Source organism: Dipodomys merriami, unplaced genomic scaffold (assembly GCF_024711535.1).
Source record: "Dipodomys merriami isolate MVZ:Mamm:240054 unplaced genomic scaffold, mDipMer1.0.p SCAF_3, whole genome shotgun sequence".
In the NCBI taxonomy this organism is placed as follows: Eukaryota; Metazoa; Chordata; class Mammalia; order Rodentia; family Heteromyidae; genus Dipodomys; species Dipodomys merriami.
The window spans coordinates 89,832,665-89,846,740 of NW_027204492.1; the positions used below are offsets into that span (position 1 = coordinate 89,832,665).

Below are 14,076 nucleotides of genomic sequence, written 5' to 3' on the forward strand. Positions count from 1 at the left end.
CCACAATTATTTTTATACTTTAATTTTATTTAGCCTTCTTGAAGATTATTGAGGACAAGAAACCACAAACCATGATTTTATTTTAGTCAGTCATGGTCGTGGAGCTTGAAATCAGGGCCTGGGCACTCTCCCTGAGTTCTTTTTGCTCAAGGCTATTGCTCTACCACTTTGAGCCACAGCTCTACTTCTGGTATTCTGGTGATTAATTGGAGATGAGTGTCTCATGGACTTTCCTGCCTGGGCAATTTTTTCTTTTAGTTGAGGTGAAAAAAAACCTGTCTCATAAGTTCATATGTTGTAAAAGCCACTTCCTGAGAGGGAATACAGTTGATGTAATTAAGAGATAAGCCATGATACAAGCCTTTTCGAATTCCATGGTGTCCATAGATATACTTCATCATCTCCTGCACAGTAAGGCACTTTTCAGATTCTGGAAGAACAATTCTTAATTGCATTTGCCTACAAATTACATCAAATAGGTAGGATATTGTCTATGCTAGGGCTCTAACAACAGCACCACAATGTAAGTCTATGTGAGTTTTCAAAGCTAAGACATTAGGATTGTCTGATGAAAGTCTGACAAGAAGGGTAGGAACATGGGAAAGCCCAACACTCTTTAAGGTACCCAAAGTAGAAAGTGAAACATCTTCATATGGAGCCATTTCTAAGACAGTAGGCATCTGGCCTCTGTAAAATCTTAGGACATCATCTTCCTTGGTGTAAATTGTTTTGAATGAATGAATGATTCCTGTAAGTGTGTTCCCTTTTCACCTGGAATGCTAGGCCTACTCTAACCATGTCAAGAGGGGAGGTACTGATAATGGCAGTCATATGGATCATCTGTGCAACATGACCAGAAAATTCCAACATTGTGGTAATTAACGTTTGAGACTACTCAAATGCCATCAACTGGATTACACCATAGGGAAAAATTTGAAACATCGTATACCATTTCCTTTATACAATCCAAGGTATTGTTCCTTTTGGGGAACAGCACACAATGTTGAGAGTACTGCTAAATGTTTGGGATGGTGATTGTGTGCTTGCAATAAAACTTTTACTTGATCCAAAGGAGCAACTGTTGTTTTGACACAGCATCCAGCAACACCTCCAACCAGAAAGAGCCAAGTCAATAGAAGTCTCTGCGAGCAGTGGGCTGGCCCTCCATCCCCTGCTCCCTGTGGCACCGCAGGCAGGGAATCAGCTGCTGCGGCAGCCATCACCACCAAGCTACATCAGGATCCTCGGATGCCAATTTACAAACCACAGGCCAGGGCTGTGGCTGGTGCGGGCACTGACACTGGGACCAGCTGCCACGTGGGCGGGGCCAAGTCAGTAATTATTTTTTTTGCCTGGGCTGGGGCTTCAACTTAGGCCTGGGCACTGTCCCTGAGCTTCTTTTGTTCAAGGCTAGCGCTCTACCACTTGAGCCATAGCGCCACTTCCAGCTTTTTCTGTGTATATGGTACTGAGGAATCAAACACAAGGCTTCACGCATGCTAGGCAAGCACTCTACCACTAAGCCACATTCTCAGTCCAATAATTGTTTTTAAATAAGCAAATAATAATTGAATACATTTACAGAGAATAATATGGTTTCTTGTCTTATGCCTATATGCAGAAAGATTAATCAATTTAATTAACACCTTTTTTGTAAGGATAATATTAAACATCTATTCTTTTAGCAATTTTTCAAGTGATATGGAATAAACCATGAGAGGAAACATTAGCAAATGTTATCTCTGACAAAAAGTTACTAATCAAAAATGCATAAAGAATTTATGTAACTCAGTAGCAAAATGTCACAAGTAACCTGATTAAAACAAAATGCTTAAATAGGGATACAGGTTGACCCATTGTAACAATGAGATGTACAAGACACTATGTTGAAAACGAACTTTACAACTTCACCAGGGGAGTAGAGGTGGAGGGAGGGAAGGGATGGTAGGGGAAAAACAAAGGAGGCAACAATGCTCAATAGGAAATGTACTCATTACCTTGCTCATGTAACTGTAACCCCTCTGTACAGTATTTTCACAATTAAAAACGTACAAAAATTTAAAAAAAGATGAATCCATTTTGAAAAAATTGTCAAAGAACTTGAATATACATTTTTCCCAAAAGAAAAAAGGGCACATAAAAGCATTCTAAATATGATTCATCATCTGAGAGATACAATTCAAAGCCACAATATCACCTCACACTTTTAGTATGGTTATTATAAAAACAAAATAATGTAGTTGGTGAAGGTGTGGATAAAGGGGAACTGTTGTGATAAAATAATATGGAAGTCCCTCAAAAAATTAAAAATGGGCTGATTGTGGTAGCACTCTTCTATAACACTAGTTACTCAGGAATTAGAGAAAGAAGGATCCAGGTTCAAGGCTAGTCTATGAAATAAGAGTCTCATTCATAGTAGAAAACTAAATAAGTGAAGAAAATAACCTAGTTACAAAGTCAACCAAATGCACTCAAATCCATGCCCCTGGAGTTAGCATTGAGCTCCTGCATGCTAAGGATTCAGTGTCACAAAATGCACTGGGCCATGGGCCACCGTGTGTGTGTGTGTGTGTGTGTGTGTGTGTGTGTGTGTGTGTGTGTGTGTGTGTGTGTGTGTGTGTGTGTGTGTGTGTGCATGCTCAGGCATGCGCATAGACATAATACTGTGGTTTGAACTCAGGCCTCCATACTTGCCAGTCAAATGCTCTACCACTTAAGTCAGAATTTTTAGTTTAATTTTCAAGTATAGTCTTGCTTTTACCCAATACCAATCTTAGACTGTGTTTCTCATATCTATGCATATAGATGCGCACCACCAAGTCTTGCTTATTTGTTCAAATAGAGTATCACTAACTTTTTTCCTCATGATATTAGTACTTAGACTTTCCAAATAGCTGAGATTATAGGCTTGAACCACTGCACCCCTCTCCACTCCTACTGCTACTTCACATTGATTACAACCTCCTTAGGCTCAACAATTTTCTAGAATGGCCCACTAAACTTAGGCAGTCACTTTGCATACAGCTCCAATTTATTATCAAAAACACATAAAACATCAGGTGATGTGCATAGGGAACAGTATGAAAGGGTCCTGAGTGCACCAACACTCTTAGAGTACACCATACTCTGGTACAAAGATGTATTTAGCAATTCAGAAACTCTTGTTTAGTGGATTTTATATTATTTTTATTGATTTGATTTCTATCCCATCCATGATTGATTAAGCCATTACCTGTGGTTGAGTTCAATCTTCAGTCCTCCTCTCCCTGAAAATTGGGGGTTGGGGTACAATTTCTCATCTTCTAATCAAGGCCTGGTCTTGCGGGTGTCCAGTTCTCCCATCCGGGGATATATGTCCTACATATATGTATGATTTCCACAGTCACCAAATTGGATTATAATCATCACCTGGAGTCTACATGATGAAAATATCTATTTATAATAAAATCCATAGAGGGCTGGGGAGGTGGCTCAGTGGTAGAGTGCTTGCCTTGCATGCCTCAGCACCACATAAGCAAAAAGAAAAAAGCTGGAAGTGGTGCTGTGGCTCAAGTGGTAGAGTGCTAGCCTTGAGCTGAAGAGCTGAGGGACAGCACCCAGGCCCAGAGTTCAGGCCCCACGACTGGACCAAAAAATAAATAAATAAATAAATAAAAATCCATAGAGAGACAACTTAGTTCAAGGCTACATAAACACAACCAAAAAAATGATTATGCATCAGTGAACTTGTATATGAAATGAGAATTCTAGAAAACAGAAAAATTCATTGTAAATACCTTTAAAAATCAGTAATTACTATACAGTGGGACTCTAATATACATTTTAAAATTTGTTTTTAATGAAAAGAATTGCCGAATGTCCTTAACCTGATATGGCCAATATCTATTTTAATTTACTCTACTTCCTGAGCTGAATTTTCTGTTTTTGTCTGTTTGTGGTGCTACAGGTAGAACCAAGGCCTCAAGCATAATTGGCACTTAGGATTCAAATAGGGTCTTTGTTCTGCTTTTGCCTTCTCTGTGCTATGCCTACGGATGCCCTTCGTCTGTCTATAGACAGGTAGCCTGGTGTCTTTGCCTGACTCTGCACATTCTGGGATCAACACTTCTGTGTTATGCCCTTGTGTTTTCTAAAGGACCAGGGAAATTTTCAGTGCTCTTTGGGTAGAACTATTTTTCTGTCAATCTTCACCTTGTCTCAATAAGCCAGCTAAATGAATCCACAAACCATTCAGACTGAGAAGTCACACATGCCCCACTTGCCCTCTGGCTTATTTCATGCTAACTCTCCTTTGATCCAGTTTCTGACAAGTCCTAAGGCCATGGGTGGAGGCTTTATCTTAAGCAAGCCTATAAACTATGGAGCTGGACTGAGCTTGTCCAATCCAGCCTCCTGTGAAAGGACTTCACAGGGGTTGTAGTGGGCACTTCCCAATTTTTGCACTGCTTCAGGATGTAATGATCCCTTAAGGCAACTCCTTGAGGGCCAAAACATGATCTTGGCCCTTGGAAAGATCCCTTATTGTTTTCCTTCCTTCCTTCCTTTTCTTTCCTTTCTTTGTTTCCCTCCCTCCCTCTCCCTCCCTCTCCCTCCCTCCCTCCCTCCCTCCCTCCCTCTCTCTCTCTCTCTCTCTCTCTCTCTCTCTCTCTCTCTCTCTCTCTCTCTCTCTCTCTCTCTCTCTCTCTCTCTCTTTCTCCTTTTCTTTTTCTTTCTTTCTTTGGGCGGGTCCCAAAGTTTGAACTCAGGGCCTAGGCGCTGTCCCTGAGCTTCTTTGTGTTCAAGGCTAGCTCTCTACCATTTGAGCCACAAAGCCACTTCCAGCTTTTTCTTTTTTTCTTTTTTTCTTTTTTTGAGATTAAGAGTCTCATGGACTTTCTTGCCCAGGCTGGCTTCTAATTGTGATCCTCAGATCTCAGCCTCCTGAGCAGCTAGGATTATAGGCATGAGCCACCAGCACCTGGATGCTATTGCCTTGTTATCCTGAGGAGGACATTTGGACACTCTTGGGTAAAAATCCAAGCTGATAATGCTGTACTGCTCTGGGCAGAATCAGTAGGTCTTTAACCCTTCCAAATAAAAATTAGTAAAGAGCTGTCTTGGCTGCAAGGCTTGGACCCTTTCATCATTGTATGTTGAAAAAAGATTAAAGAATAGTTGGGAAAAAGAAATTGGTAAGTTCTAAAGAATCTCATTTTAAAATGAATTTTCTTTCCCCTGTCAAACTTCTAGCTTGCAGGGGGACAAAAAGGCAAATATACAAGTTAGATAGTATCTGGAAAACTGTTCTACACGACCTGTGTTTATTGAAACCTGTGGTATCATAAGGGACGTACTGAAATATCCTGAAATATCTGTTAATGAAAAGCTGGCCAGCAAGCAAGAAGTAATAAGGATATTTTATCTCTTTGACAGTCTTATAATGAAAAAAATGAAAGCAAAGCTTGTTCATTTTAATTGATGAAAGGAACATGGATTTCATGAAGTTGAGAAGGCAACTCAACTTTGCTAGGGGCAACCAGCTCTCTTCAGCACATCTTGCTTGGTTAGAGACAGTGAGCATCATTGGGTTAGAACATATATTAGCTTCCCAGTAATTATCCATTTGCATATCTAGTTTTTCTAGGATTGCATTACTCTTTTTTAATTTTTTTATTGTGAAAATACTGTACAGAGGGCAAGATAATGAGTACATTTCTTATCAAGCATTTTTGCCTCCTTCTTTGTTTCTCCTTTCCATCCCTTCCTATACCTCCCGCCCTCCGGATCCACCCAATCCTCCCCCCCTCAAAGTTGTAAAGTTCGTTTTTCGACATAACGACTTGTACATCTCATTGTTGCAATGGGTCCACCTGTATCCCTATTTAAACGATTTGTTTTTTCCCTTCCCCTCCACAAATTATACCAACATCGAATACAGTGAAAGCAGGGGTTATAATGACATGTTTCTAATGATAGGCACAATGCCTGCCACAGAGCTGATATTCACTAAATTATTCCTGAGTGGATGAATAAAAGATTATACATTATCCCTTCCTTCAGGAATTAATTATGTAGGTGAGAACTGAGGATGGAAATACATAGAAAGCCAAATGATGCTTATCACTGCACTCATTGTTGTTCATTCACCATGATCCTCTTACTATTCACTCTTAATTTGGTGGTGTTTGGGAGAAGTCCTAAAGATGGTCAGTGATGGATTTCTGCACTAGTTTGTATCCATTTTCCCAATGCTCCAGCCTCAGATTTACCTCTCCATCAGAGCGAATTAGTGGTTTATCTTCTTCTATAGTTGATTAATCCCTTGTCATCCCAATAAAAATGTCATTTCCTCCTGGAGGTCCTCCATGATTGCCTGGGCTAGGTTATCAAGCCTTGCTATATGTTTCAATCTTACTGGAGTTCTTTCTTAATGGAGTGTGAGCCCCAGAAAGAGGGTAAAAACTTCCATCTTGTTCTCTTTCCCTGAGATCAGCATAGCAACTATTCTATAATTGCTCGTATAATAAACATTGTATTAGTCTATAAAATGCATAAAGCTAGTTAATTTGTAAAGAGGTGTATTTTGACTCACAGTTCTGGCAGTTCAAGAGCATGGCATTGGGATCTGCCTGGCTCCTGGTGCGGAATGGCAGAAAAGCAAAAGAGGAAGCTGATATGCATGCAAAAGAGGCATGCACATAAAACAGATTGAGGGAGGGCAGGTGTTGTGCTCACTTTGTAACAATCCAAGCTTCAAAACTTTCTTCCTTCCTTCCTTTCTTTCTTTCTTCCTCCCTTCCTTCCTTCCTTCCTTCCTTCCTTCCTTCCTTCCTTCCTTCCTTTCTTTCTTTCTTTCTTTCTTTCTTTCTTTCTTTCTTTCTTTCTTTCTTTCTTTCTTTCTTTCTTTCTTCTTTCTTTTTATTGGTGGTGGGGCTTGAACTCGGGGCCTGGGCACTGTCCCTGAGGTTTTTTTGCTCAAGGCTAGCACTGTATAATTTGAGCCACAGCTCCATTTCCAGTTTTCTGGTGGTTAATTGGAGATAAAAATTTTATGGACTTTCCTGCCTGGGCTGGCTTTGAACTGTGATCCTCAGATCTCTGCCTCCTGAGTAGCTAGGATTACAGGCATGAGCAGTGCCTGACTCTAACTTAGTTCTATTTTTTCCCTTAGTTCTTGAGGAAACTACTTTAATTCTTTCATGATAGTGGAGCCAGTAAGACCTAAGTTGTTAAAAGTTAAGTCTTTTCTCAATGCCACTGTTTTGAGGAATTAAGCCTTAACATGCCTTGGTGGTGGGGATAAAGCTGTAGAAGACACTTTTTCATTAGGAAATCTTTGAGAAGGTAAAGAGGTTCTGGAATATGGACCTGGATCTACAACTTACAGGGAGGCAGAAGCCTAGATTAATGCTCAGAGTGCAGTCCCTGGGTCAGCAGTGCTGGAGCTTGCCAGAAATGTGTTTCTTCAGGTACCACCCCAGACCTAAGTGCTTTGTCTGCATGTTCAAGTGTTAAGAAGCACCATTACTTAGGGAAAAGACACATGTCAAGAGTTAGCCCACCTAGGAGATTGAGTACTCTAAACCAATCTGCATAATTGCCTTGTACGTAAGTACCAGAAATGACCCTTTTAAATACTCTAGTATTTCCTACCAATGAGGCCCGAGTTCTTTTACTTTTCTTTCCTTCTTTCTTTTTGTCAGACGTGGAGCTTGAACTCTGGGCCTGGGCGCTGTCCCTCAGCTCTTCAGCTCATGGCTAGCATTCTACCATTTGAGCCACAGTGCCACTTCACGTTTTCTGAGTGGTTTATTGGAGATAAGAATCTCACGGACTTTCCTTCCTGGGCTGTCTTTGAATCGCAATCCTCAGATCTCAGCCTCCTGAGTAGCTAGGATTACAGGTGTGAGCCAGGGTGAGGCCTGAGTTCTAATCCAACCCAGTTTGATCTCATGGAACACATCATAAGTGAATATCTTTGTTAGGGGGGAAATGTTACTTGCCAGTGGGTATTCTCCAGACACCATGGATTTCTGATCATGCTCTTGGCTTTATTGTCAGATGGAACCAGGGAAGGCAATGTCTAGTCTGCTTCAGGTCCAAAGCCTTAGATGCCCAAGTGACTGGCTGACTTTGAACATTTGGAACTAAGCCCAAAAGACTGCCAGGGGATGGTATGAGGAACATCTCCATCTCTCCCACTCCATCTAAGATACGATTCACTTGCAGGCTAGTGTCCACAGCTAAGATGCCCACAGCTTCATGACCCTACGGACACAGGTGGCTTTGGTAGGATGTGGCAGGAAAGAGATCAAACAGGCATCTCCAGGGTGAGGCAGGATTTTACTCCCTGTAGTGGGGAAATGGGGTGTGGGCAGTGAAGGCCCTCAGGGTATAAGCACAGGATCAGGAAGTTTCTAGAATCTAACAAGTCACAGCTGGACCAATTTTTTTTTTCTGTTACTAATGAAGTGTCCAAGTCCCTTGCCTGAGGGTGGCAGAAATTCAGGATACTTGAGTAGCAAGTAGTTCAGGGAGTGGGATGCATGAGTTAGAGGTTTGCTTTAGGTTCTTATCAATTCAGTGATTCACTGGATGCAGTCCCTTCCAGGCTCACTCCCCCATCCCCAAAATAATTAGTACTTCACCCAATTCTTTCTGTTTTTGTTGCTTTTGTTTTTCGCTTTTTGGGAGGTAGCTTTTGTTAGGTAGTCTCCTTACCATTTGATCTAAGTCTCCTATTTCTTTTTGCCTTGGTTATTTTCAAGGAGCATCTTGTTTCTTGGCCTGGGCTGTGACTCCCTACTTGTGCTTCCCCATGCACTACTGAACCCAGCCATTTTGCTTCTCCTATAGCTGGGATAACAGGTACAGCACTGTGCCTAGTCAATTGAGATGGAGTCTCCAGAACTTCTTTTTTGCTCCAGTTTGAACCATGACCTCCAGATCTCTGCCTCCTAAGTAGGTGGGCCAGCAAATTTTAGCCTCTGTCTTGGTTTTTTTTATTCCTTTTAACTTTCCTTCCTTCCTGTCTCTCTCTGTCTCTGTCTTTCTTTCTTTTCTGTCTTTTTTCCCTAGGTCTTTATTTCCTGGTTAGCTTCCTTCTTTCCCTCCCTCCCTCCCTCCTTCCCTCCCTCCCTCCCTCCCTCTCTCCCTCCCTCCTTCCCTCCCTACTTCCCTCCCTCCCTACTTCCCTCCCTCCCTCCCTCTCTCCCTCCCTCCCTCCTTCCTTCCTTCCTTCCTGTCTCTGTCTCTCTGTCTCTCTCTGTGTCTTTCTCTTTCTTTTCTGTCTTTTTTTTCCCCCTGGGTCTTTATTTCCTGGTTCACTATCCTCATCTATAAAATGGGTTATTGTAAACTAAGATAGGAATAGAGATGAAGGGCCTAGTGGTGGGCACTTGAAAAACCTCAATATTTATTCTTATTTACTTTACACCTGAGGGAGTAATTGCGGAACTGCCGGAAGACAATCAGATCAGTCAACCTCTCATTCCTCAAGCTTTGTAAAAAGCTGATTAGAAAATACCTCGCTGAAGGCCATGGGGTGGTGACTCTCGGGAGTGACAATCAGAAGTCCCCCATCTGTCGGCTGGGGCGCCCGCCCTCTCACCCTCACAGGCCCTGGGCTGCTGGGCGGGCCGCAGAGCTTCTGGCGGGGGAGGTGGCTGAGAGCTCCAGCCCCGCGTAGGCAGAGCGGGCGGGGCTGCGTGTCCAGGCGCTGGGGACCAGCATTATAGCAGCTCGGCCCAGGCTCCGGTGCACAGGGCAGTGAGCAGCGGGCAGGCCAAGGCACAGGCCCAGAAATCGGAGAAGCAGGCACCATGAGCAGCAAATGCGACGTGGTCGTGGTGGGGGGCGGCATCTCAGGTCAGTCTCGGCTGCGCATTCAGACAGGTGGCCAGCTTAGAGGAGGCCAACTGGGCAACCGCAGGGTAAAGGCTGATCCTGGAGTCCTCCCAGACCCGTGGAGATCTAGCCGATCCTCTGCACCACATTCCCAACACTCTCTGGGTGGTGGTGGGGGAGGGGGCGGTAGGATTTGGCGGACACAGGGCAGAAGTCAGGGACTGGAAGCCTGTTGAAGGTGTGGAGTCAGACTTTGAACTGCTCCTCCAGAAGGCTGCTACAAGCCTGGGCTCGCCAGAATTTTCGAAGGGAGGGAAAAGCGAGGGGAGGAAGGTGCGGTAGTGGGAGAGGCACCTGTTGCGGCCAGGGGGGCGGGAGCTGCAAAAGTCATTTAGTACGACCCTCCTGGGTGCATGGCAATATTACAATCTTGGTATCAGGACTTGATTGTAAGATTCCTGCTTAGCAGGAAGAAGTTGAACCCTGAATGATCAATGATCAAAGACGTTACAGATTAATTCTTCATGGTTCCTTGCTTGTCCTGGGGTCTACCTGAGCCTGCAGGGCCTTTTTGACAAATGCCTCTTAGTCCCTCACCCGCTAAGCTCCCCGTACCGAAGCACAGCGTGGCCACACTTCAGTTAGACTCCATGGTCCAGCCCATATTTGGTAAGGATAAGTTCAGAGACGACACCTAATTGTAGACACAGCAGGGGCCTGAGGCACAGAAAATAGAAAGGATGCCTTCAGTGGGACTCTCTAAGATAGGTAGACTGTATGGGGTGGGGCCAGTGGGAATTAGTGTAAGCAGTTTATCACACCCCTACGGGGCTTATTTGGCCTAATTCCCTGGGCTTCTGGATATATGAACAGTACAGACGACACTTCCAGACTCTGGAGAAGTATTGTCTAAGACTTTCCTTAACCTGATCTTAAGTAGCCTTCTGGAACAGGTGCCCACCTTGCTACTTGTGAGGAGGGGAGGGCACTGGTAATCCGTTCTCATGGGCCTGGAGCACCTCAGATGTGGGGTGCTCCCACTGGTCCTATGCTGCTCCCTGGAGTCAGGCCAGAGCTCTGGTAAATGTCTCTGTCTACCCTCCTGACTTCATCCATAACAGGCCACCAGCCTGGTGCTTTGGGGACACAGATGCAAAGCATAGCATGCAGAGGTCAGCAAGGCTGTGTACACATTTAATATTCTTTTTTAAAATTTTTACTTAAATTCGTATATTCTGAGAGAGAGAGACAGAGAGGGAGAGAGAAAGAGGGAGAGAGGTGGGGAGGGAGAGAGAAAGAGAGAGTATGTGTGTGTGCGTGCAATCACATGCTTGGGCCAGTAGTGAGTTTTGAATTCAGGGCCTAGGTGTTACCTCCTAGCATTTTTGCTCAAGTTTGGCTCTCTACTACTCGAACCACAGGGTTTTTAGTGGTTGGAGGTAAGAGTCTCACAGATCCCAGCTCAATTTCCTTAGACTGTGTTTGACATCTTTTCTCTCTTAGCCTCACAGCATACCTATATAAATGTTAGAAAATCTTACTGACTCTTGATGACATTTGTTGCTCAGCACCTCATGTTATGGAAACTGAAGCTTTCCTTTCTAGGTCCCCAAATTCCCTTTCTTACTCAAAGTGATATATCTCATGGGTTCAGATTTTTCTGCTTCTCCCACATTCTTTTTCCCTTTCTGATTTATACTCTGAATCTTCAGCAGTATTTTATTTTGTTTGTGTGAGTTGTTTTTCAGTGCTGGGGATGGAACCTACAGCCTCACATATAGTAGACATGCCAGCCCTTATACTCCAAACCTTCAAACTCAAACTATTCATATTAGTTTCATATAAAGGAAGTTAATGAGGGTATACTAAACAGCAGTAATCTCTGTATTTATCCTCAAACTCTGATCAAACAAGGGACTGGTACGTTGTGTCTTTACTCAGGAACATTGAAGGAGACAAGACACTGCTCTAAGAACTTCAGTTTCAAGGCCCAGCCTTATTCAGTTGCTTTAACTGCTACATTGTAATGACACCAGTTAGTCATAACTAGATTGCAGAGGCATTGTAAATGGCAAGTGACATAATGTGTGTGAGTACTGGCTTTGCAAAATGTAAAATATGGCATGCAGGAGTTGTGGGTATAGTTCAATGGTACAGTGCTTGCTTAGAATGTGTGAGATCTTGCCCTGGGTTCCATCCCCAGTACTGCAAAAGAGAAACAGAAAAAGCAAATGTGTATGGATGTTATTTTAGGCTGAGTATATAATTTAGTGGTAGAGGACTGGATTTACTCCCCAACTGTGTAATCAATCCATTACTCAATAAGTAAATAAAATATGGCACAAGAACTCATAAGAATTTTGCTCAGTTATCCAAACAGTAGGCATTAGGGGAGGCGGTATAAGGGAATTAAAATATGCACCAATATCTAGCACTGGTGGCTCACACTTGTAGTCTCATTTGTAATCCTAGCTACTCAGGAGGCTAAGATCTGAGGATCACATTTCAAAGTTAGCCTGGGCAGAAGAGTCTGTGAGATACTTATCTCCAATTAAGTAGCAAAGAGCTGGAAGTAGAGATATGGTTCAACTAGTAGAGTATCACCCTTGAGCAATAAAGCTAAGCAAGAGCACAAGGCCCTGAGTGCAAGCAACAGTACGAGCATATTCAAAAAAGTGATCATGTCAAAAGAGAAGACAGGTAACATGGTGGTTGCTCCAGCACAGTAGAGAGGAGACAGAATGGTTGTGATTTTAAGGACAACCTGGGCTACATAGCAAGAGTTTGTCTAAAAAAAAAAAAAGAGGGGGGAAAGATTTGTTAATCCAAGAAGGGAGCTGAGATTCTCCAATAAGGACAATACAAGAAATGATTTCTGGTGGTCTCTGGTGGTCAGTTGCACAGTAAGGTGACTATAGATATAAAAAACAAACTGTATTGAATTTTTTGAACTTAGTGTCTGGGTTCTGTCCTCGGGATTTTTTTTTTTGGTCAGTTGTGGGACTTGAACTCGGAGCTTGGGCGCTGTCCCTGAGCTCTTCAGCTCAGGGCTAGTACTCTACTACTTGAGCCACAGTGCCACTTCCATTTTTCTGGTGGTTTATTGGAGATAAGAATTTCACTGACTTTCCTGCCCGGGCTGGCTTTGAACTGCAATCCTCAGATCTCAGCCTCCTGAGTAGCTAGGATTACAGGCATGAGCCACTGGCGCCCGGCTCCCTGGGCTTTTTTGCTCAAGGATAGTGCTCTACCACTTGAGCCACAGCTCAACTTCTGACATTTTTTGGCAGTCCGGGATGGCTCTGAGAAGAAACTAACAAAAAAAATTCTTTGAGATGAATTTCGGGAGCCGTGTCATTCTCCAAAGACGTGCTTCCTCTGCTATCAATGAACAGTGCTAAAAAGTTTTACTCACAAAGAAATGTGTGTGAAATGGCTGGGCATGTGAGGGTGGTGTTGGCTGAAAAAGAATGGAGTGATGAGGAGAGAGGGTAGGCTTTGGCTAAAAACAGGACATCTGAGAGTTGAAGGGGCTGGGAAGAGACCAGTAAGAAAAATCTAACAGCTGGAAATGTGGGAAAGAAATTGTTGTCACTGGAGTAGGTGACAGAGAAGTTTTAGTTGAAGCCACTAGGACTGATGAAAAGGATACCAGCAAAAGTGGAGGGTGGAGAATTTTAGAACCAGTCATTGTCACCATGATATGTGTTTACAAGTCCCTGACTCTCACTCTGGTTTTTAAACTTAGTTACTGATTAAACTTGGAACAGTCTAGTGATTAGCTGGACATTTTTTTAAAGCTGTCAGCAAATTTTAATCACTTCCTTTGGGATAAATAGATATATAGAGAGTATAGCTTGTTAATATATAACTTTCTTGTTGATGTTTAAAATATCCCAAGGCAGTTGTAGAATAGATCTTTTATTTCTAGAAATAAATCCCTACCAAAGTTTTTTTTTTTCCATGAAAAGGACCAGGTCATCTCCAGAGATTTGGTGAAGCAAACAGTGTCTCCCAAATGGAGTAGGTTGTGCCAGTCCCAAATCACCATTTTAGGCTTTGGGTTCGTGGAAACACAGAAACAATCTTTTGCAACTCTGGAGTGGATGTTACTCAATTGTGAAAATCAAAGTAGAAAAAAGAGCAACTCTAAGCAGAAACAAGACTGTGGGGCATTTTTTGTTTTTAGGGTTTTTTTCAGGGGCGGTTGTGGTCAGGCTTAAGCAATGAAGATTTGGTCATCTAAGAGAT

General features: G+C 42.9%; 1 protein-coding gene and 1 pseudogene across 1 annotated transcript in view; one reads left to right on the plus strand and one right to left on the minus strand.

Moving 5' to 3' along the window:
* Positions 1-254: 254 nt before the first annotated feature.
* On the minus strand, positions 255-1,226 carry LOC138839647 (solute carrier family 25 member 16 pseudogene; annotated as a pseudogene).
* Positions 1,227-9,708: 8,482 nt separating this feature from the next.
* Maob (monoamine oxidase B) overlaps positions 9,709-14,076 on the plus strand; it is a 108,339-nt gene continuing 103,971 nt past the window's right edge. Inside the window, exon 1 of the mRNA XM_070040591.1 lies at positions 9,709-9,846. Within this exon, the coding sequence (XP_069896692.1) occupies positions 9,801-9,846 (46 nt within the window). The 5' untranslated portion in view covers positions 9,709-9,800. The remainder of the gene's footprint in view (positions 9,847-14,076) is intronic.